At 40.4% G+C, this 24,385-nt stretch overlaps 2 protein-coding genes across 4 annotated transcripts; both read right to left on the bottom strand.

Moving 5' to 3' along the window:
• Positions 1 to 117: 117 nt before the first annotated feature.
• slc25a33 (solute carrier family 25 member 33) lies at positions 118 to 7,732 on the bottom strand. The gene is made up of 7 exons (XM_070840384.1): positions 7,488 to 7,732; positions 5,688 to 5,861; positions 4,367 to 4,444; positions 3,126 to 3,226; positions 2,653 to 2,719; positions 1,614 to 1,894; positions 118 to 1,506 (listed from the first exon to the last, which is right to left on the bottom strand). The coding sequence occupies exons 1-7, from the start codon at positions 7,526 to 7,528 to the stop codon at positions 1,307 to 1,309; spliced, it is 942 nt and encodes a 313-aa protein (XP_070696485.1). The 5' UTR covers positions 7,529 to 7,732; the 3' UTR covers positions 118 to 1,306.
• A 5,853-nt stretch (positions 7,733 to 13,585) lies between these two features.
• spsb1 (splA/ryanodine receptor domain and SOCS box containing 1) lies at positions 13,586 to 23,332 on the bottom strand. 3 transcript variants are annotated; one of them, XR_011585244.1, is made up of 4 exons: positions 23,178 to 23,332; positions 17,221 to 18,115; positions 15,025 to 15,281; positions 13,586 to 14,929 (listed from the first exon to the last, which is right to left on the bottom strand). XR_011585244.1 is itself a non-coding variant. In XM_070840347.1 (3 exons), the coding sequence occupies exons 2-3, from the start codon at positions 17,912 to 17,914 to the stop codon at positions 15,154 to 15,156; spliced, it is 822 nt and encodes a 273-aa protein (XP_070696448.1). In that variant the 5' UTR covers positions 17,915 to 18,115; positions 23,178 to 23,332; the 3' UTR covers positions 13,587 to 15,153. The 3 variants fall into 3 exon arrangements, 2 of the variants coding, with proteins under 2 accessions (XP_070696448.1, XP_070696449.1); XM_070840347.1 differs by having other exon boundaries at positions 13,587 to 15,281; XM_070840348.1 differs by having other exon boundaries at positions 13,587 to 15,281; positions 17,221 to 18,035.
• Between the last annotated feature and the right edge of the window lie 1,053 nt (positions 23,333 to 24,385).

Here is a 24,385-nt window from a genome sequence, read left to right as displayed (position 1 = left end):
ACACTTTCTTTTTCACTTTCATTTGATAATCGTTTCTAAAAAGTTGATGAGGGTCATAAAAGCCTGACTAATTCTAATGTGATTCAGTGTTGTAAAACAAAGCAGGAAAAAGTCAAAGGAGGTGAAGATGTTTTTATAGGCAAGATATGTGCAGACAGAAATGTGGAAGACTCGTTTCCAGGTCTGTGTGACTGTAGGTGAAAGTACTGAAAAAAGTAACACATTCTCAGCCACTTATACTACACTGGAAGAAAGCCATTCGTAAATACATATTAAAAGGATAAGAATAAAAGGACTAAGGGAGCCTTTACTGTGCATTTTAGGCCAGTTACATCTGGAGAAGTTTAAAACAGTCCTAAACGAGGAATTAAAGTAAAATTCCTTAAAGAAAGTTCCCATATCTATATTCAGCCAAAGATTTACGTCAGCCACAGGCACATACTTCTAATTAAATTAATCAATCAGAATATCTGGACTTACCAGAACCAGCCAGCTAGTCCCTCACATATCCGTCAGTAAAGTTCGATTTTTGTATTAAGACGATTGTTTCGTCAGTGTTAGGGTCAACCACCAACAGATGTAGTTTCTTGATGCATTTTATTGAGCCACTGGTCAAATAAGCATCCAAGATCTCATTATCTTGTAAAAGTTGACTTTTTTTTTCCCCACAAAGAAAACACACAGATATGCCTGTATGTATATATATATGTGTGTGTGTGTGAGTGTATATCTATATATACACTGTATATATTAAAGAAAAATATGATATATTTCTCTGTAATTCAAACTTCAAAACCAGCATATTGTATTTTGTGAAACGGAAATCTCAAAATGCTCTGTGTGGTCATTACATTGCAAGGAACAGCACTATTACAAGAACTTCTTCTGAATTACTTTCCATCATTAACTGAACGAGTCAGCCTGCACAGCCGTGTGTCCTGGTGCACTTACCACTAATAAAAGAAAACAAACACTGTCATAAAATAACGAAACATAAAATAATTTAGTTAACTTAACACTAGTCCTCTAAGACGATGACCTTTTTCACAGGTTTGGAGTTTTAATAAGTATCACAACTTCTTGAATTATTTTTGATAAACTCCTAATGACAAGCTGTCAATAAAATAATGCGATTAGCTCTTTGGATAACAGTACAACCTGCTTCAGTTCCATCATAAAAGTCTCTGTTGCACCACATTCAGAAAAAAAAAAATGTGTATGTGCTGCATCTTCAAAAGTCTCTTGCCCTTGGGCTCCGTGAGGCAACCATCGTTTGTCAGGAAAATCCTAACTTTCAAGCATTTCTTCATTTGGGGTCTCCCAGCACATGGACAATGAGTTCATACGTCGAGAGGACGATGGCTGTGTTGGGGATCTGTCTTATTAGCTGTGGAATGAGTCCTCTATAAAACGCTGCGTAGCCTTCCTCCACCGCTATTAACCGCCCCGTCTGGAAGAAATACTTGTACTTGCTGCCTTCCTCTCGCAGCCTTGTCCGAATGACCTCTGTGGAGACGAACAAAAAAAAAAGACAAGTCTTTTAAATAAATAGTTCGCCTTTTCCTGTGACATTATCTTGTGACAAGAGACAAACAAAGGATTTAAGTGTTTACCGTGTGGGTAGGCTATGCAGGATGCACAACCCTTTGAAAAAGCAGCTGCCATCATCAGACTCAGGAAATCCGACACTCCTTTCTCCTTCTCACCATTCGGGGAGGTGAACTGGCTCTTGGCGAGGTGTTTCTTCAGTGTCTCATAGATCAGGAAGCAGATCATCGTCTCCGAGATGCCGGCATAAGATGCAGTCAGACCTCGGTAGAAGCCCCGAATCCCTTCAGTCTTGTAAACGTAGCGGGCACACTGCAGGGCATTCATCTTCTTCTCTCCTCTGGCTCTGTAAAGTCAAACAGGTCAGACTCGTCAGTGCCAAAAATCACAGGAGGTAGGGCGGTTGAAACTAACAACTATTTTAACTATTAATCATATATCTTCTTGCACATAGTCTTCAAAATGCCAAAAATAATGAATCCTCATGACAAGTTACCAGAGGTCATCAAGTTCAAACAGTTCAAGTCATAATATAAATTTTCAAAAAAAGCAAGCAATGTTCCCAAGTGTCTAACACTGTTTTTACTTAATAAAATGATGAACTGGAACCTGTAAATGTTCTGTTTATCTGAGCGACTGGTCAACTTTCAACAATAAAAAGGAAGCATGCAACATCCAAGCGTTTCCTTATTGGGTTGAATTAGTAACTGGTAAAACATTAATTAGTACAGGTGTTTTTTTTTTTTTTTAAGAGATAGGGTCACCAGACATGTTCTTGTGATCCCACATGATACTACTGCCCTGTACTCAGTAATGTAAATATAGACTCTTCCTCTGCACGCAGGACAGTGCGTCAGCACTGTGTATTTATGGAGACCGGTCACATGCTCAGGCTCACACACTGCACAACCCAAGGACAGTGCTATGATGGCGGGCTCTGTTAAAGGTTTCTGTTGAAAAGGTCACATTATATGGAGTGCCTTCTCAATCGCAGCCCCTAAAATAAGTCAGATTGTTTTACACAGATCTGAGAAAGAACAGTACAATCTGTCTAGAGCTAAAAATGTAAGTGCACAGGGCAGGTGAAACTAAGCGTGTACACACTTTTTTTCCAGCTGCATCCTGGTCTTGACCATCCAGATGGGGTTCATCAGAGAGTTGGTAACGAAAGCTGAGGACCGGACAAAAGAAGCATTTTCAGTTTTATACTGCAGCGTAACATAAGATTCATTTAATCCCCTCAATGTGGCTCATGACAAAGCTGTAAGGATAGAACTGTTTGAACAGTTTGAAGCCAAATTAACTGTGGGGGATCACACAGAAACATCATAAACATCTGCAAAATATACTGCAGCCAGATATATTTGGTTAATACTTAACTAATAAATATGATTTTTTTTAAAGCATATAATGTTAATTCTATAGACTTCTGGGGGAACAACATCCCAACATTATCAACAGGGTAGACAAAACTTAACAGCTTTACTATTTTTGCAGGGCACCGCATTGGGTTAAATGTTACAGCTGTTCATGTTAACTACACGTATGTAACAATGGCTAACATGCAGACTGCTCACCTGCAACACCAGCAGAGGACATGTGCACCGCTCCACTATTAGGGACGAACAGCCCATTGAAAATCTCTTTAGATTTCGAGTATGCAGCAAAGTAAATGGCTCTGAAACACAGAGAACTAACTGGTAAGAACTCTACACAGAGGCAGCTGTAAACTGCTTAAATATGAATGCATTTTCAATATGTGTTTTATAACAGCTGGGCAATTATGTAAATGATTCCATTTGGACTTGTGTTGGCCTTTGACAGCGTGTATCCAGAGCAGTCTGTTCCCCCGGAGCCTGCTCGCTCTGCTTGGCTTCTGGAACAAACCGTCACTGCACCAGAATGGGCTGAATAAGCACTGGGCACCACAGATGCCCACAGAGCTGCTCTGAATGTGAGCCTATCCTAGTTGGCCAGTTGAACGGAGGGGCAGTGGAATTAGTGAGCAGAGGATTGTGCCACAGCTACTCATTAACCATGGGGAAAGTAGATGTAACCCATGACCTCTTTCACTTTGACAAAGTCTCAAAGTCTAATAAACATATTGTGACAAATGTATTGGTACTATTCATTTTACAGTTATATTACCGTTGTATGGATTTGTTTAGTGTCAAGATTATCAACCATGAGCAAACTGGGCAAAGTACTGACCACTTGTTGACACTAAAAATAGAACAAAGGTGAAACATGAACTTCATACGACTGAGTTTTTGTACAAGTTTCAGACAAGTAAAAACTGGATTCATTATCCAGCTACTCCCATTACAGCGTCTGTTGAACTCAAGCTTTGTTCCTTATTTGAGCTTGAACTCGTTTGTCTGGAGTCACGAAAAAGTTTAACTAAATACAAATACTGAGGCCTGCTCCTGCTGACAGGAGCAGTTGTCATGAGAACAGCTTCCTGTTTATACAGCCAGTAAATGCCTTCAACCATTAAAGCGAAAAAAACATGAATACAGCCTGGTCCTTTTTTGGCTTCTTCCGTAAGCGGCTGGAGGTATAATAAACTCTGAAGTGTCCTGATGCATGAAGACAGAGTCTCCTGAGAATTGGCTGCTCAGCTGCTATGTTCGTTTATTATTCTTGCACACAAGGACACTTAAGTGTGTGGCATCACCAACCTGTACGCCAAAAGTAGAGTATAAAGAACAACAAGACTCCTGCATAGCTTGCATTGGATAAGAATAGTGGGGAGGCTGACAACCCAGATACACGTGAGCAACTACAATGTATAGTGTAGACACTGATTTGATGGTACCTTGAGGGGGCCACGCCAACGAGGTTCGGACCCAGGCCACGGAAAAGTGATCTTGGTCCCTCTTTTTCTAGAATTGATCTGAAACAAAATTAAACAGGGATCAATCATCAAAAAAAACTGTGATATTTACTTTTAGTCATGCACACTATGGTACATGTAAAACTTTCTTTCCATAGGAGACAGCAAATGTGGGAACAAGCGTGATCGCTCCCTTCCTGCAATCATCCCAAGTGTTTCGCCAGTCCTGGTCACTTGAGCTGCTCTTGCATCAGTTTCTACGGTGAACCCACTCCCGTCAGCAGCGCTTGTAATGTCAGACACATTCTCACAGAGATTTTTAACTCGTTGTGGGCAGAGTCCTGAATTCTCCAGATGACTGTCTGGTCAGCCTGGGGCCTAACAAAGGGGAAGGCGACAACGGCTATTTGGGCCGGTATCTGTAATGGACACCTCGTCTCTCAAGCAGTGTTCACACACTCCACTCTCTCACACCGATACCCAAAACCTCTACTCAAACAACGATGAGTTTAATAACGATAGTGAGAAGGGGTTGTAAACCCATACTGAATTTCTTGCATGTTTTACATGAATACGGCAGACACCAGATGAGACTGTTTTTTAATTGACTTTTATTTAGACGGGTAAAAGAGACCTTGTGGTCCCAGTCCTCCGAATGTAATATAACACTGATGCTAAAACCTTCCCGCCTTCCTTTTGGCCCTCTGGGGCTCCTTCTAGTCAGAGTCATAACAGGGACACTCTCACAAAACTCGCTTTAAGCATTTCTTAAAGCCTAGTGGAAAAGTACTTTTTTTTTTTTTTTTTTTTTCACCCCAAACAGCTGGTTAAAGACACTAAATATGAGCAGGATAGTGTGTGCTTAATCCTCACTTTATGTAGGACAGGATTAGAGGCCTTCATTTTAAGACTGCCAAAGCAGAAAGCAAATAGCAGGACAGCCTAAGTGTTTCCATGGACTAAACCACAAGACCCAGAAAGACACCAGACAACAATTCCACACAAAAATTGCTATTTTGACAAATTTGTTACGTCAACACCTCAGACATGCCTTGAGACGAAGGTCTTCGCAGGGTTAACAGTCAGTAGGATGCCGCTATGAAACAACCAGCGTCACCACCTAACAACTATGCCAGTCCCTACAGGCTCTTCCTCCTGATAAACAACAACGTGCTCCAGCTGCAAAGAGGGAACACATGTCCCCTTGTTTGCACATATTAAAATAAAAATACTTAAAAGGAAAGCCAACACTGCATCCGGCAGAACTGTTGCATAACAACAACAACATAAACACACGTCTTACCGTAGGACCTGCAGTAGCCCCGGTGTAACAGCCCCAGGTCTGATAACCCCGGCGCTGCTTAGTGTGCCCAGCTGGACCTGGAAGACGGGTCGGAGAGTGAGGCCAGAGGACTGCAACCGTGTCTTCAACACCTCCAGGGGGCAGGTCACGATGGCTCCCACCGTACCACTACATCTGCAGATTGATCACACAAAAAATACATATTAAAATATAATTAAGGGCCATTCTCATAGTTGCAATATAATGGCCAACCTACTTTCAGCACTGTAGTTTCAACATTGCAAGGTTACACATCTTTGACTTAGGAGAGTGCATTTCCATCATAATACAGCTGAGGAGCGACTGGGTCAAGACCAATGAACATGTATGGTCAAAAACTGGTCTCTTGCTCTGCAGTGGAAACCCAACACGTCCAGTGCACTGGGTTTTCCAGCTCTGACAGGCACTCTAATTGGACTTGGAAAGAGTTGTTTCCCCAAACAAAAGACTGTTTTTAGATAGCACCAAATAGGACTCATAAAAGGACTCATTTATTTATTTAGTTCTTCACAGGCCTCACTGGTACATCCATTATTGACAGTGTCTGTATCCTTGTCAGTGACAAGCTTAGAAGTCTGGGACAGATTAGACTAAGCTTCTGGACTGTGTTGTGTCTGAAGGACAGAGTCAAACATCTTAGTTAAAGTAACACCTGACCCATTTTGTCTATTTGCATTATCATTAGTCACCTTTCTACCTCCATTTGATTGTGGGACTGCATGTTTTTAAGACCACCAACGAAAAGCAAAGTGGTCACATTCACATCAGAGTATACCACATTTGACTTACTCTGCATTCTAAAAAAGAAAACATATAGTTTAGAGCTAAAATTTGTTAATAAGCTAAAAGGTCCATTACCAACCACACTTCAAGGGTAAAATGGCGTCATTTTTAACAAGACAATGTTGTTTAAGTGTGACCTTAAATTCAACAGGACACTGTGCAGCTCGTCGTTATATCACAGTCCTGCATTTTATCGTTCGTGTTGCACTAAGAGCATTAATTCAGCCCGGTGGTGCTGAACTACTTGCATCTCTGGCATGAACCAGTGGCTGTCGGCAGAGGAACAGTATACATTAAGTGTTACATAACACCGAAGGACATCTAAAGGCTAAAGGCTAACAACGCTGGTGATTACGACACGTCCAGCCAGAGGTTTCCAACCGCTAACTCAGTCTGGAGTTAAACATTACGTTTTATACCACGATGTCCTATTGAAAACATCACGTTCACGACCTTATAGACCCAAAACAACTGAGGTTAGCATGACCGTGTTATCTTGCTAGCTAACGGTAGCTGTGAGGAATTAGCTAGCACACTTCCGCACGGATATAACGTTAACTGGTCGGTAGGAATAAAACAAAAAAGAAGAGGCTGCCGGGTGGCTCATTATTCTCGACAACTCTAGCTGGGTTAATTGTTTAAGATGAACACTTATCACAAATGTTTCACATTATCTATTTCTCGGCGAGAAATGAGGCAGCCAGAGAAGAACAGGGTGAAAGAAGCTACATTAGAAAGATGCTAACTCAAGCTAGCCCGCATTTAAATGTATGTTAGCATCGTGCTGGCTAGCGGCTCCGAAGTGCTGAGAACGCGTTTAACTAGCGAGTAAAACCTATTTGGTTTCATACAGGCTTTTTTAAAAGTAAGTATTTGGCAAAACATGTGTAACCTAAGGTCCCGCTACCTCTTGGTGTCACATAACCCTTTGAGTTATTAATAACGCTGGTTAGACACAGTAGCACTAATGTGACTTACCCTCCAGCGAAGAGATGTAGCAGCGTGTCTTTCTGTGCCATCTTCTTTTTCTTCTTCTTCTTCTTCTCCTTCTTCAAACAGCCACCATTATATTTCTGTTAAACCAAATCAAAGAGGGGAGAAACAACAGCAATGCGGTCGACGGTCTTATGATCCCAGAGTGCTAGCGGTAGCGTTGCTGTTGCTCCTCAGCCGGCTCGGCGGCGCTGTCAGCGGTGGGCCGGGCTGAGGTGAACCGAGGAGCCTCTCACATTTACGTCAGTGGACCGGCCGGGGGTGTTGTCCGTGACGTGGTAACATGTGGTCGCCACCTTGTCCTTTTTTCAGGCTGTTGCATAATTATTACCAGCGACAAGGCCCGAAAAAACAACCGAGAGCGACACTTTGAACCTCACAGTCCCCCCCCCCCGACCTTCACTCATTCACTGGTTTCTGTATAGATTATGTATAAATGTATTTTCAATACAACATCCTTATGATTTATAATATGGAGGCTCAAACAAGTTTATCAGCAAGAGGAGAGCAACAGTTATGATTGTAATGAAAAAGTATATGGGCTTCAATACTATAGTACATGCTGTACACATTGTGATTGAATAAAAACATAATATAACAGAGGAATTAAAAATATATGGCAACAAGTATTTTAAAACACATTTTTACCAAAAGCATTCTTTAATCCAAACACTATATTGTTTTTTACACTTAACAAGAATGTGACATATCATGACGAGAACACAAAGTTAAACTTTGGTAAATGAACATTTTTGTATAATCATTACCAGCAACAAAGCTTGAAAAAACAACCGAGAGCAACACTTTGAACCTCACAGTCCCTCCTGACCTTCACTCATTCACTGGTTTCAGTAAAAAATAATAAATAAAAGCATTTTCAGTAGATCATGCTTATGATTTATAATATGGAAGCCCATTTCTGCCTCAGTGATGAAAAGATATATAATGAGAAACTTCATTTAAGTCATTACTTTGTATCTCAAAATACCAAATATGACTTGAGATACTTAGTTTCAAGAAAGTTTATCCACAAGAGGAGTGCAACTGTTACAATGACTTAAACTACTTAAAGTGCATGGACCTCCATACTTTAATACATGCAGTCCACATTTTGATTGAATAAAAACATAATATAACAGCAATTAAAAATATGGGGTTACCAAAAACATTTTTTGCTTGGAAACCAAACACTGTATTGTTTTTTAATCTACACAAGAATGTGACGACTCATGACAAATATAAGATTTCAAGAATTTCAAGAATAAAAAGTAAAACAAAAATAAAAACTTTTTTTTTCAAGGCCTGTTTTTTCTTTTTTTTTTTTTTACTTAACTTGTGTGGTTTTCTTTTCATGATTATGTTTTATGTTGGAGGGAGTGTGTTTCACTGCAACTGTTGTGCACATGACAATTAAATAACTGACAGGCTTGTTGATGTCTCACAGTTATGATTAACCCTAACGCCACAACAGTAAACTTTGATCTGCATGTTTATCTCAAACTAATCATATAATATCTATTATCTCTTGCTGTCATGGCGTCTTTCCATCAAACTATTTGTCCACCTTTAACTAGACTTCTCTAGTCTGATAAGAAATAGACACAGGGAGCTAAAAAAAAAAATCAAGATAACACCCTCATCTTTTCTGCAGGAAGATCTCCGTTCAGCAACGACCTTGATTTTAATTGGAGAGGAGTAACTAAACTGTGCCACAGAGGACACGTGATGTTATGGTATGTGCTCTCCACCAATGAAGGCTGTGCCATAAAAGGTGGAATGTAACCCCTGTTGTCACCCTGAGGGTATCTCAGCACTAAACCTACACTTGCAGTCACGCAGTCACCTTCACAGCACCTTGTTTATCTGTGTGTCTGTACAATAACATCCGGGCCACTGTGTCAAAATAGGCTCGTTGAACCAGCTGCACTTGCTTTTTGCTGTGATTAAAGTCCTAATATTTTTGACTCTATATACTGACAACAACTGAACAACAACAATAGCTGCAGTTCAGTCTACTTTGCTCTTTGACAAAGATTTGAAGTTATTTAGTTTGAATGAATTTGAATTTAAAGCTTTGTTAATTGCATCACTGTTTTAATAGATAGATTGAATAATCCAATGTATTTCACATATAGTATAACAGGGTTTGCATGAGTCCTGCCACATGAATGGTCCAATTGAACCTTCTGCAAATGAACTGGCCTCTGAGGTGGATCAAGTAATTTTACTGAGTAAATCTACTCAACTGCTCCACCTAAGTACAATTATGAGATACTTTTACTTAACTTGAGTATTTCCATGTTTAAGTTCTACTACACTTTAGAGGAAAATATTCCACTGTTTAACTCCACTACATGTATGTGACGGCTCTAGTTACAGGTTACGTTTCAGCTTTCAGATCCTCCATAAAAACACACAGGTGGGTTTAGAAAATATTATATAATGTTAAAGACTAAACCAGTGGTTAACAACCATTTTGCCTTTTTGGCTTGTGAGATCCTACAATAAAGTAGTGTCCTTGTCAGTAATTATTTCCCCTCTAAGCTTTTGTTTGATTTCAATTAAATAAATAGTTTAAGTCCCAGAGAGGTAACATTATCCAGCACTTTCCAAAATCAACAAAGATTCAGTTCAAAGTCTAGAAAAACAAGAAACAAATTTGCGTAGCAGAACTGTGTTTTTTCTTCTTTCCAGCCCTGATTAAACATGTCATGACCGACTAACTTCTGCCACTTTGACAGCTGCTGTCACACTGATGCGTCAGTATTAATAATCTAATGATGCCATATAAGGAAATAGAACAAACAAATACTTTTCTCATAGTTTGGCGGCCTGTAGACACACATTTATGTTAAAAAGACACTAAAAAGTGGATTTTGCATAATATGGTTCCTTTCAGTACATTTTTCTGATCATACATATTTACTTTTTCTCAGGCAGGATTATGAATGATTATGAATGCCGGACCTCTAATGGAGTATTTCTATAGTGCGTAGTGTCGTTTTGGTACTTTTACTAAAGTAAAGAATGTGAATGTGTCTTCCACCACTGACTGTCAGTCATGTTGGGATTCAGGTTGTGCTAAACAATGAGGCAGGATGACCTTGACTGGTCCTCATGCTTGTGCACTGGCTGGAAATGCTGACACCAAGTGACCAAATATGAAACATACAGCTATAGAACAGCCTCCTGTGTAAGGAAGAGACATTCAGAAATCGTTTTGTTTTTTTTATCTCCTTCTCTCCACCTGTTTAATCTTATTTCTCTTATCACCTTGTTTCACATCTTTTTCTTTTTTGTCTTTATAGTTTTGTTTTTGAACTGTTGGCCTTGTTAAACTGCAGGTGCAACTTCAGTCCCATGGGGATTCTGTCATTTCACTAAGCTCTCTGGGACTCTTTGATTCAGCTGCTGCTGCATGTGAGTACGTGCGCAAATATATTTATCTAATCCTGTGCCTCATGTAAAAAGCTAAACCATTACAGGGATTAAAGTGTCTCAGTTTCTATGTCAGTGAAACTGTCACAGTAGATGGAGACAACAGATGCAGCAGTAAAAGAGGCTTGTATCCTCCAGTGCCCTTCGCTCCACCTCCTGCCCCCTTCAGTACATTTAAAGACATTTACATTATAATGTGTTTTTGAAGTACCAGTACTCAGTGAATTAAATTCATGCATTTTTCAATACAGAATTGAGCTAACCTTGAAAAACTTTTTTTTACTATCTTTGCAATTTAACATACAGTGGGGCAAAAAAGTATTTAGTCAGCCACCAATTGTGCAAGTTCTCCCACTTAAAAAGATGAGAGAGGCCTGTAATTTTCATCATAGGTACACTTCAACTATGAGAGACAGAATGGGGGGAAAGAATCCAGGAAATCACATTGTAGGATTTTTAATGAATTAATTGGTAAATTCCCCGGTAAAATAAGTATTTGGTCACCTACAAACAAGCAAGATTTCTGGCTCTCACAGACCTGTAACTCCTTCTTTAAGAGGCTCCTCTGTCCTCCACTCGTTACCTGTATTAATGGCACCTGTTTGAACTTATTATCAGTATAAAAGACACCTGTCCACAACCTCAAACAGTCACACTCCAAACTCCACTATGGCCAAGACCAAAGAGCTGTCAAAGGACACCAGAATCAAAATTGTAGACCTGCACTAGGCTGGGAAGACTGAATCTGCAATAGGTAAGCAGCTTGGTGTGAAGAAATCAACTGTGGGAGCAATTATTAGAAAATGGAAGATATACAAGACCACTGATAATCTCCCTCGATCTGGGGCTCCACGCAAGATCTCACCCCGTGGGGTCAAAATGATCACAAGAACGGTGAGCAAAAATCCCAGAACCACACGGGGGGACCTAGTGAATGACCTGCAGAGAGCTGGGACCAAAGTAACAAAGGCTACCATCAGTAACACACTACGCCGCCAGGGACTCAAATCCTGCAGTGCCAGACGTGTCAACCTGCTTAAGCCAGTACATGTCCAGGCCCGTCTGAAGTTTGCTAGAGAGCATTTGGATGATCCAGAAGAGGATTGGAAGAATGTCATGCCAAATATTTATTTTCCACCATAATTTGCAAATAAATTCTTTAAAAATCAGACAATGTGATTTTCTGGATCTTTTTTTTTCCCCCCATTCTGTCTCTCATAGTTGAAGTGTACCTATGATGAAAATTACAGGCCTCTCATCTTTTTAAGTGGGAGAACCTGCACAATTGGTGGCTGACTAAATATTTTTTGCCCCACTGTAAGTGATAGTTTGTGGCATTTGATTTTTAAACTGTATCATATTCATGACCTGCTGTCTTGTGTTTCCTTCATGCATGAGACAAGATAATAAAAAATAGATAGTATGCATAAAAATCACAAATAAAATAGTAGCAGGGGGCATGAGGATGGAAACATGGTGTGGTACAGGGTGTCCAATGAGGCACTTTTACACATTTTAGACAAACAGGTCTAAATACAAGTGGTTGTACAGGCTCTGCAATATACTATGTGTAGAGTCACATCACCCACTTCCATATTAAACAACATTTAATGTTCCCAGACCAGTTTGAGGGCGCAAAACGTTTCCCTGCAGCTTGAAAAATGTGGCTTCAGATCTCACAGACATTCAAAAGGGAGGGAAGCTTTTAACTAGGGTCATGTACTTACGAAAGGAATGAAAGGATTCCGTTTCTGAAAAGAAATGTTCTCCTCTGGCTCTGTGTGGTGTGACTACAGTCTCGCTCAGCTCAGACAACGCACTTTAGCTACAAATTTAAAGAGTGACTTGAAGACTTTTGCATGGTAAATACTATGCATGTGTTTCTGCTCAAATTCACTAATCTTTTGTGTTGGCTTCTGTATGTAGTAAAACTTAAAGTAGTTGGTGTCTGCAAGAGGATCATATTAGTCCAGTTCTCAGATCTCTACACTGAACTCCTGAGTGACACTTTAAAATAATACTATTGAGCTGCTGCTCTGCTATCATCCGTCCTGATCCCTCAGATTTTCTGAGGCAGGTCTGCTTTCTGTCCCCAGAGTAAAAAAAAAAAAACATGGAGAAGCAGCTTTCAGTTTTTATGCACCAAATATCTAACAAAGATTTCCCAAAAACTTCAGGTCTCCAACTCTGCCGTTTTAAAATCAGGGCTTTAGACTTTGTGTAAGTCACTGCATTTTATTAATTACATTTGGGACCATTTGGTCATATCTTGCTCCGTGCTGCAACTGCATTATTTAGCACATCAATACATTTTATTCCATATGATTTTTCTCCATTAAAATCCTGTTTATCTCATCCTGCGCATCTTTAATATGGTGCCTTCAAAGCATGCCAAAGTGCTTTACATATGTAAAGCACATTGACATGAGAAACTCATCTGTGCAGGTGTATGGGTGTGTGAGAGGTCACTGAAGCACAATATGTCCACTTACCCGCACCATCCTGGCACAGATCTAATCAAGCAATATACATGAAAACACTAGTGTGGGTGGCCATAACATTATAGTGCTCCGAACACTCCTACCAGCTAATGACTATTATATTTAGTACAAGCCTGTTGGTTCACATTCACCCCTTGTAGGGAAGGGAAACAACCATTTAAACAATTCAACTTATTTTTCAGTGTGCCCTTTTAACTAGATTTTCACAGTAGATTCCTGTACAACGCACAACACACAGTAAATACTTTGAAATAAACTTTAATAGATACTTACAAACAAATCTACAACAAGGAATACAAATGAAAGGGAAGCTGCAAGCAAGGAAAAGTAAGGTGTGGCACAGTGTGTCCACATCAGCAGACTGCTGAATAAGGACCACGTCTGCACATTTAAAAATACTAAAGTCAACAGGTCTATGATATGGCATTTGACAACACGTTGGCAATCTGGCCTTCTTTTATTACATTTGTGCAGCACTTTGTGGATTGTCTTTTTTTCTGTCATTACGGAGCCTTTAATCTGAAGTTTGCCGATTCAGGATCAACACCGTTCACCAACAAAAGTCTGTTTTCCCAAACCCCCTTCCTTCCCCTTTATATGTCATAAAACACAAACACTACATCAATGGTTCCCAGCTATGTGCCAGTGAGACCCAAGAGTAGCAGGTTTTCGTTCCAAAGAACCACATCAGTGGCCATTTCATTGGTTAGTTTCCATTCTCTGGCAGAATATGTGCAAACCAGTGGAATCAGCTGATGGAGACACTGGTTGAATAACAATAATAAAAAAAAAAAAAGAAGAGGAAAACACCACTCTTGGGCCCCGACAGCATGTGGTTGAAAACTACGGCACTACGAAAAGCAGGAGTAACAGAGGAGTTTAAAAAAAGATGTGATTGTATTGAGAAAATCTTCCTGCAGATGCATGCTACAAATAATCACAGTGACATTATCCTTCCATTAAAATTTCTGCTGATGATGTTCCTGTCAGATGCCTTGAAGGTAAGCAATGGGGCACACTTCCACACCACAGAGAAACCTGATAGTGCAGCTAGTGGTCAGAGCTGCTCTTCAGCTGCCTCACAGTGCATTCATCCACACTGCACTACAGACTCACTACGGAGTGGTCGGCATCTCCCTTCTGTGTTGTCTGAACCACAATTTCTATCTATTACCCATTTAAAAACCATCATTTTTAAAAGCAACTAGGATTTCATGTTATAAATCTCAATTTAAGAGGATGTACAGGTTTGTCTGTGCTGCCACCTTGTGGTCTGATACAATCAGCGCACCACTTTTGTTAGAGCACAACTAATGACATTTTAATTTAAAAAAAGGCAACCAGATAGAAATTCATAATCAAGTCTGGAGGCCACAGCAGAGATACCGACACATGTGCCGCATTACCTTACAAACTGGAAGAGGTACACCGACGCGGTGACTGTCAGGGCATCGTCTGGATCAGCATGTGCATAGTGCTCAGTGATTCCTGATTTTATAAAGTTAGAGAGTACAATTGCAAAGAGTCATAAAAACAGGATAAGAAACTCAAAAAGGAGTCCAGCCACTGACACAGAAGCATACTTGTTGAAAGCTGAGTCAGTCCTGGAGGCTCGAGCAATGTTGTCAAACGGGTTTAACCCAAGATGGATCCCAGAGAAACACGAGAAAGAGACAAAAGGTGTGCCGAGTGCGTCGTGCCTGTCGGCGCCGTCATTGGTAGAGCAGGTAGTTCTTGAGAGAGGCCGGCAGGGGCAGTCTATGGATTTCACTCAGTCGGTCTCTTCCTAACGCCACCCTCACCGAACGCCTACACAGGTCCATCAGAGAGAGGGGTTCAGCTGAGGGGAGACAAGAGAGAAAGAGGGGTGAGGAGGAGTGTGTTTTATGCGTTTAGCAGTGGCAGAATCTCATTTCAGGAGTGTGTAAATGTCATGTTTTAACTCAAATCTGAGGTGCGCCATGTATAATGTGTCATCTCCATTAAAAAAGGGCCGAACACCAACATAAAGCAAAGCAAACACAGAGGGGCAGTAAGCTGTATAAACAGTATTATAACCTTTATCTTCTCTTGCTTTGGAGAACATGAGTTTTGTGGGCTATCGATCCATGTTGCCATTTTTTAAAATTTACTTTTTTGAACTATTGTACTTGAAACATAGGGAAAGACTTGTGAATAAATGTTCAGCTCAACATATGCAGGATATTCAAGGAGGTTTACACTGATGGGAAATCCACTCTGAAGTAATGAATTGGACGAACATTCCCAGAGGTGGTATTTACACATCTGCGAGCAGCAGTGGATCCCTCCCTCCTACATTAGCAGTGTATATAGATTAAATTGTTTTCTGGTAGTGCCTAAACCATTATTTGCCAAAGAAATGTAGGTAATCTATTGATCATTTGTAAAGTTATTTTTGGTTTCCAACTACTTGTCAGAAAAAAAAAAAGGAAACATTAAGGACATTTAGGGTCGAGTATCTTCAAATTTCAACTGCAGTGCCAATACGATTGCAGAGTTTCAGTGTCTACAGCAAAAACCCCCTTTAAACAAAATAAGCCAACAATCTTAAATACGGGTCTTCAATTTTAGGCAGCAATACAATAACTGAAAAATGCACTTACTACATTGAACAAAATTAATGATTTAACTGTGGAAATATCTGATCCAAGAATTCACAAGCAAGACTGATAATGTGACAAAACATTTGGTGCCACAGTTTGGCACTTTGGTTAATTTTTGTTTTGCCTTCAAAAATGATTAATGTTCAACATCCAGACCTTTGAGTACTTACTATTAGTTTGGACTTCTTAGGTATAAAACTGAACCAGAAAAAGCATTTTAAAAATAGCATATTGCAGCCATATTCTTTAGCAGCAGTGCCAACACTGCATACTGCATTCAAGCAGCCACAAACTTAACTGCATAATGCGAGACAAACTGTTTTTAATATCACCGTATAAGATATGGGATTTCCCCTCTCGATATCCAACAGTAATTGAAAATGGCTTTTATGCATATCACTGCATCTGTAGAGCTTTTCCACAGGCCTAAACTAGGTCGAGGGATCTGAGCTGAACATAAAAATGTAATGAGCACAGAGCACTTGGGACATGTGGCTAGTACAACATGTTTTGATAAGCACCTATGTTTCCTCATTTAAAGCTTGTGACCCTTTCACCATGGAGTAATTGGCATTAGCCCAGTTGAAATCCATTTTCCATTTGTCTGGGGAAAGAAAAACTAGCAGCTTGTTGTTTTTGCACATTTAAAAAAAAAAAAAAAAAGGACCATTGGATGTTTTTAACGGCCTAGTTTTAAAACAAAGGCAAAGAACAGTTAATGACAAACACTAGGGCAGGTCACAAGGAGATCATATCTTTTCTGTTAACTCCTGACAAAGATCAGGACACAGGGACATCAATCTCATGAGGAATACTGATTAAGGGATACAGATAAATATTCATTAATATTTAATCCAGAATGGAAGTCAAGAATACAGATACTGTTCTCTTATCATATGTACTGCTTTACATAATGGCCGGAGAGACAGCCATGCTGATGTCATTCAGAGACAGTAATGCTGCTCTACGGTAACCCTGTCTGCAGTAATGTATCCTTCTCAGACAGTGTCACAGACCCTGAACTGTGAACTGTTTATTGCATCAATAAATGCTGCCACTGGTTTTGTAAGAGTAGTACACAAGATATCATCACCGACTGCAAAACACTGTCGCTTATGAGAGAAAAGAGTAACAGAAGTATTTTAATGCACTTACGATCAAGTCCATTTATGTACCGGATTCGTATTTCACAGTGTCCCCACACGGCGCTCACCACTGGGTACAGCTTCCTGCCCTTAAGTCCTCTGAACGCCACCCCTAGATAATGTCCATCCACTATGTAACCCAGAGTCCCCTCATCCATGTCCAAGACTACTAAGAGCGAGTCTGGTATTATGAAGGCGTCGTCTGGCTCGAGGAAGGCCGGGTAGCTTTTTCCTGGATGGTTCTTGCCGTCATGGTAGAGTTTACTCCTGCACAGGTCCCAGCCCCAGGACTCAGCGTTGCTTCCTACCAAAGCTGTGTAGCCCACCGAGTGTAGTGGGGCGTCGCTTGTGGCCACTCCGACCACAGCGTGCGTGCCCCTCTGACGCATCGCCCAGCTGATCTCCCACACATGCAGTCCCCTTGTATAGCCAACACGGCCCCGGATGGCGTCCGTGCTCTGCGCCACAGGGTGCCTATGAAACACCAGCTTGTTGTCGTCCTTGACGAAGATGTTGAGGGAGCGGTCGTCGTTGTTCCACGAGTGCTGGACCTGCACGTCCACGCTGGCAGGTGGCATGTCCAGCAGCAGATCAAGCCGAGACGGCTTGGTGTGACTCAGGGCCTGTAGCTCCAGCTTCAGGGGGCTGAACGCCGGATCCCGCATATCAATGGTTTTAATGCCACCTGGGACTTTTTGCCCCATGCTCTGGGTGGTTATAGCGGCTCCTTCTTCTTCCTCCTCCTCCTCCTCCTCCTACTCCCCCCCCTCCTCAAAGACAAATGGGGGGAGTAATCAGTCTCTGACCCTCTCCTCCACTGTGCTCCTGCAAACCAAGAAGTAGGGTTGTCCTGTGTCACTAGATGCAGGCAGCCAAGGTCAGACCAGGTGTTGTTTGAAGCCTACCTGGAAAATCAGAGGAGATGAAAACAGACAAGACAAACAAGTTAATTATCAAGTAATCTAATTAGCCATTAGACCCTACAAAACAGCAGCAAGCTACACATTGCAGGGACGGCACACTGTACGTCCAGCCATATGATGCCCTTTAATGGCGACTACATGGTACATGTGCTGTACTATAATGTTATACCGCATTTGCTGGAAATGTAACAGTACATGTTTACATTTAATGGAAAATCTAATCAAATAAGTTTTAACTCTATTCACCTGGTAATCAGTGGACAGCAACTGATATTGAGCTATCAAACAACTTCAAAAGTGGTTTTGTTCTCATGTGATGCTTATTGCTTAGTGTAGAAAAATTAAGACAGTATCCCATGACCTAAGAAATCTGAGGCGTAAATCTAAATACTGATTGACATCACAATGATTGACATCATCATTACACAACAGCAGGAAAACATGTATCTGCTGACCATGGCCTCGTTTCCGAGAGGCTTAATAAAGACGGAAAATGCACCATTCACTGGGACATATTTACCCACTACCATCTAAAATTGATCTAAAGTCTGCCGCAATCAGACAAATCCAGACTGTAAGGTCTCATTTTCCCTCCCAACCAATTCACTTTAATGTCAAGTCAACCAAGAAAGACAAGACGAACAAGTTTCTGCCACTCAGTCATAAACGTATTTGCTAGATTGGAGAGATTATGTATAATGGATTGGACTATTTACAGAGAATAGATTGGCCGAGTTACAATGTCAGATTAAAAGGGCAACAGTTTAACCTTTAATTACTGACCAGAGTGTCTTTCTAAACACCTGGCTAATGAGGATTTGGCAATATGACAGTATATACCAGGAGACAACATAAATGTTGCCACACTTTTTATACCATGTTAACTATCACTTCATGTTCCCTGGTTATACTGGATAATTGTTGGCAATATCAATGAGCATGACTAACCTATGGAAATATTTTTTGCATCAACAGGATTAAGTACTTGGATTTGTCAGGTATTCTTGTTGGATAAACCACAATTCCTGTCTGGTTATTTGATCCATCAACAGTTTCTCAGTTTCCCTGAAAATGTATTGTATCACAATACTGTAACATCACACTACGTACAGCTTGATAGGTGTTATCCATACAGTATTGCTTAATTATAGGCTTAACAGTGACAGCATGCACAAACAAGAAGGTGCCCGCGTAAATGTTTAAATCTAACAATTTGAAGAGCACATCAGACACATCCTGTATTTTTTTGACTGTGCCTTCATGATGATTTTCTTACCCACAGTGGAGACAGCATACTACATTATCCAACAGTGGATAAATCTTGACTTAATTCTCTTAAATTGTCTGTGTAACCCCACTGTGAACACTTAAAGTAAAAAAAACACATGATCTGACTGCGCAAGTGTAATCATTTGGCACAAATTCAAATTGCATGATTATAATTATAATTTCAGTGTCTACAAGATCGTAGACACTAAACACATTAAGTGATCAACTAAAAATAGTTATGACTACTTTTGCTCCTCATTATAAAGGCAACTGTAGATGTACAAAGGAAATGATGCAGGAGCTATACAAAATCTACATTCATAAGTAATTAAACCATGTCTGGGCAGAACAGCAAATGCTACCTTGATCCTAATGTTTTCATCATCTGTTTCTATGCAGTTAAATGCTAATTTCCATAAAGTGTTTAGAGCTCTGCAGGAGTAACTGGTAAACATGTTATTATGTGCTCCTTTTGCTGACACACTCATTTGGGACAAGGGCGCACAAACAACATTAAAAAAACATTCAAACATTATTTGATTAGTTGTCCTCAATTTCACGCATTACTTCTCCAGCTTTTCGTGATAAAGAGGAGTCAATCTTAGAATTTGTGATAACGTGATGTCGCCAATTTCACCCACTTATCAAGCAGTTACAACAGAAAAGGCCTGACATGCAGACAGAGAGAACTTGGGACTTTTTCTTCTGATGTGTGTATGCCATCATAATTAACCATATTTGGTGAATTGATAAAAGTACAGATGAAAGGAAAGCTGAAAGATTCAATCAAAACAAGTGATTTGTTTAGATGGCATTATGACTGTCATACAACATGCTTGATTTCTCAAAAGCTAATAAAGATAAAAAGCAGTATGAGCAGCACAAACGTAGATCCCAGGCCAGCCACTATTCCCACCATCTCTAAAAATAGGAGAGAAAAAAAAAAAAAAAGAGGGGGAAAGACTCCAGCCATTTCTTATTATATGGTTGTTTAGTCAGAGGGCAACAGGAAAAGCAGTAATAAAAAGTCTGGCTTAAAGACATTGCGTTGTGTTTGAGGGAGACACTGCTGGACCACAGCTCTTGAGGCAGAACCAGTTTCAAGAATGCAGAAACCTGACAATAAAAGCTGCTGTGCTTTACTTCACCGGCTCCTTTACAATAGACCACAGATGTGATGGGGCACTTACTTCCTACAGTTAACGGCAGAGGCTGAAATGTTGGAGAAACTAGCAAGAGTAGCTCGATTCTGAAAGTATCCGACTACAAATGTCCCACCCCCTCCCTTCAAGGTTTCCTTGAGAGTCATCCCCCCACAACACATGAACAAGTGCTGAATGACGTTACTATGGGGGGGGGCGCGCTTGTCCCTCGATTGTTCTGTACACAATCACTGACTGACCACCTCTCTTAGATTTCAGTCTAACAAATGAAAAAACCAGTCACACCAACACAAGCAAAACATAACACTACCTTTAGCTCATAGCAACTACTCACTTGGCTCAGAGGGTGTGTTTTGTGCTGTTATTTCATTAAACGACAGTCTGACACGGTCAGCAGAGGCTTTCTCTTCTTCGGCTCAGTGGGTGTAGGTAGATCACGCCAGCCTGTCACTGAGCCTTATCTTGAATTTATCTCTGTCATTCTTGTGTGTCTAGCTCACTAGCTTTAGCCTTGTGGAAGACTCCAGTCAGGTAGGCAGATACGTACGTAGATAGGCAGGCAAGTCGGTCATCCAATCATTTAAAATCAGTCATAATGGAATGACTGGACGAGTTTATACGGTCCTGTGACGGCCAGAAAAGAAAAAAAATCTGGTGTTTGTGGCTAACTATTTAATATATTGATTGCTAATGGACGGTTATGAGAATTTCAACCAATATAAGAAAAAGCGCAACTAAAAAAAGTTACAGAACCTGCCTTTAAACAATGTCTTACAGCTGATTCTTCACTACTTTTGCAACTTTTAAGCAATTGCATGCCAGTGCGATAATTTCAGGTCAAGAGTCAGGCCCTTCTTTTATGGAGTAAAGTATCTGAGGATCAATTTAAAGATCAATATCCCAAAGACTTAATGTGACTTGTGGGTGCAGATGTCATTGCTGCTGCTGCTGCTGCTCTTTGGTCTTCGTACTTGTGCCTGTGTTGCAGCTAGGCTGAAGAGAGCATTGTATAATGTGGAAAACTGGGAAGGCCACTCTAATTGAATTGTAGACAAGAGTTCATTGAGAAGTGCTTTGGCTCTTCTTCTAATGCAAGTAAACAACCATTTAAATGGGTCATGTCTCTTCAGTGATTGGAAAACAGGAGGGAAGAAAAAGCAAGCAGCGGGTGGCCAGCATTTGAATGTAAACAATCTCTTTTTCAATGCCTGTCCAGCATTCAGAGAGAGTGAAACATGTTCATTTGCACACTCTGATCCAGCAGTTTACCGTTCCCTCTCCCCGTGGCAAAGGGCCACCGTACAACACACACACACAAGTAAAATGAAAGAATAAAAGAACAATAAAACAATAAAAAAAAAAAAAAGTTCTTCCCACATTTACCTTGGACTTTAAAACAAACATAGCCAGTAGTAGTATAAAAGGTGGCTTGTGGAGGGATATATTTGGGCTGGGATCCTGGCCTCGGCTGGTTGGGGTTCCTGGGGCCCTGGGTTGGTTTGGAGCTTATTAAAATGCAAGAGGAAAGGCGCGCTGGATTTGCTGGGCCAAGGAAACACTTGTCTCTATTGTAAGACCCAATTTAGACCAGGCCCACCTGAACTTAAGCCCTAGCCTGTTTGTTGACCTGCTGAGTACATAAAGCCCAGGGTTTACCAAAAACAAAGTCATCCATTGAATGGACTAGGATTTGATCATTGTTTGAGCCTTGAAAGGGATTTAGTTGCTTGCACTGTTCAGCTACCTTTCATTTAATGCGATTCTGTAAACTAAACTCATTTATTAGGGACTAAAACTAATATAATCTGTAATACAGCCTCATTTAATAATGTTCAGGTTTTGTTGATTCAACATTTTTGCAGGGTGTAGTTTACACTGTCATTGAGCCCTACTGGATTATCCAGAGATGTGTTTGTTTGATTTGATACAAATCGGGGAGACAAATCATTGCAAGCACTCCTCATTATGATGCCATCAATACAAGTCAACAGTGCCACTAACTGCATCCTCCAGGGTGGCCATAAAGTTGAATGAACACCTCTAGAAAAGAGACAAAAACAGAAGCGTATCTTATTTTTTTACCTTTATAAAAGTAACATCTATTGTCTGCTGTATTGTAACGCATTAGTTTAAGAACACTAACTGAGCGTACGTAGGCCCTCCGGGTTGATAACTCGTAAGTAGCACGTCATGCTAGCTGATGTAAAAGCAGCCTAATCTTTAAATGAGCTCCTGCTTCGTGGAACGTCCACAGACAGAAGCGTGGATGGAACGTTCCAGACGGACGGATGAAACGCTGGTTTGCTACATTGTTTCTTTTCACCTGAAGCTTTGCGTTCGAAACGTTCGTTACAAAACGCGTTAGCATGAACAGCAACAAGACGAGGCTAATGTTAGTGTTAATGAGCGGCGGAGACAAAGACGAAGCAACGCGTTGCTCCCTCTAAACTGCGCCTTTCGGAGGTGACAACTCTTCGCGGAGCTTGTTTTCGATGTCTACTATGTAAATGTGGCGTTAAGAGAAACACCGAGACCGAAACAAGCGCTTCGGCAGCCACCATATGAGCCGAAAGCAGGGGGAGGAGGGGGCGAAAAGCACGCAGCAAACAGACCTTTCTAAGTTGTGAGGCGGCGGAACAGCAGAGAGGAGCAGACCGGGAGAGGGTTCAGTCTTCACCTACTCCATCGTAGCTCTCCGTTTCCTCGCCGTCTCACCTTTTAGCATTTCAGGCTGGACATGAATTAGGTGAAATGATGATGGCTGCTCTCTAACATGTCGCATCACGTGGTAAAATGCTCCCAGCTGCTATGCTAGATTAGGACCTCCCTGCTGACGGTGTGCAGCCCGAGCAAAGTCAGCTTCATGTTGGTACTGCGGTCTATGCGGATGCTATGTTTCTTCTCTGTGTGTTCATTAAAAAGTACTGACTAAACATGGCCAAACACACTGGTGCTCACATTTTACATTTGGAGATAAAGCCCAATTGTTCTTCCTACGAGTTCGACTAAAACCACATTTACATTTACTTTCATTTTCTCTTTTCCGTTGAAATCACATTCACAAATTCTTTATTTGCTATCGGTTTCACACTATAATCCATGTATTTATTAGTATTGTATTTAATAGACTAGTACATCTGATTAAAAAATGTTCTGTCAATGTTGTTTATTTTCTAAATATTTTTCAATATATATTTTAAGTGATTTCATCACCCAAAATCCCTTGTGGCAGATAAATTATGACAATAAGAACAATAATAATATTACTACTAGTAGTAGTAATACTAATAATAATGATAATAGTGACAACAATAATAATTATAATGCATTATGAATTATACCTATAGTTAATATTTGTTATAAATTTGAGTAAACTGTTGGTGTGTTTCAGTTGACACACATGTGCTTCAGAAAGCATCAAAATCTATGGATTTTTTAATGGAAAAGGATCATATGTTTACGCATTAGAGGAAGAAACATGAAAAATGTGGCTTCACAACTCAAAGGAGAAATTAGTTATTAGATTTCAAATATGTGGTTGCAGCTATATGACAATATCCAATTAGATATTAAGATATCTAAGTTTATTTTTTACAATAACAAACAAAATATAGGTATGTACAGAACTGAACACACACAGTCTTTGGCATATATAAATTAAAAACAAAAATATTTTTTTTATTGGTTGCAATTCATTCGTCCATGGTTGAAATGAAACAAATTCATGAAGATGTAAAATACCCATTAACAGCCTCCTCCCAATATGAAACTATCTTCAGCCCAGTGCATCACCACCGCAGGATCCTTTAATGTGTAATCG

The sequence above is a fragment of the Pempheris klunzingeri genome, chromosome 11 (genome assembly GCF_042242105.1).
Source record: "Pempheris klunzingeri isolate RE-2024b chromosome 11, fPemKlu1.hap1, whole genome shotgun sequence".
Taxonomy (NCBI): Eukaryota; Metazoa; Chordata; class Actinopteri; order Acropomatiformes; family Pempheridae; genus Pempheris; species Pempheris klunzingeri.
The sequence above is the reverse complement of the archived record's forward strand: the minus strand, read 5'-3'. Positions and strand labels throughout refer to the sequence as shown.

Coding starts and splice junctions, on each gene's coding strand:
- spsb1 (XM_070840347.1), bottom strand. CDS start 17,914: ATGGGGCAAAAAGTCCCAGGTGGCATTAAAACCATTGATATGCGGGAT. Junction 15,282..17,220: donor GTACATAAATGGACTTGATC/GTAAGTGCATTA, acceptor GTCTCCCCTCAG/CTGAACCCCTCTCTCTGATG.
- slc25a33 (XM_070840384.1), bottom strand. CDS start 7,528: ATGGCACAGAAAGACACGCTGCTACATCTCTTCGCTGGAGG. Junction 5,862..7,487: donor CTACATCTCTTCGCTGGAGG/GTAAGTCACATT, acceptor ATCAATCTGCAG/ATGTAGTGGTACGGTGGGAG. Junction 1,507..1,613: donor CTGCATAGCCTACCCACACG/GTAAACACTTAA, acceptor TCGTCTCCACAG/AGGTCATTCGGACAAGGCTG.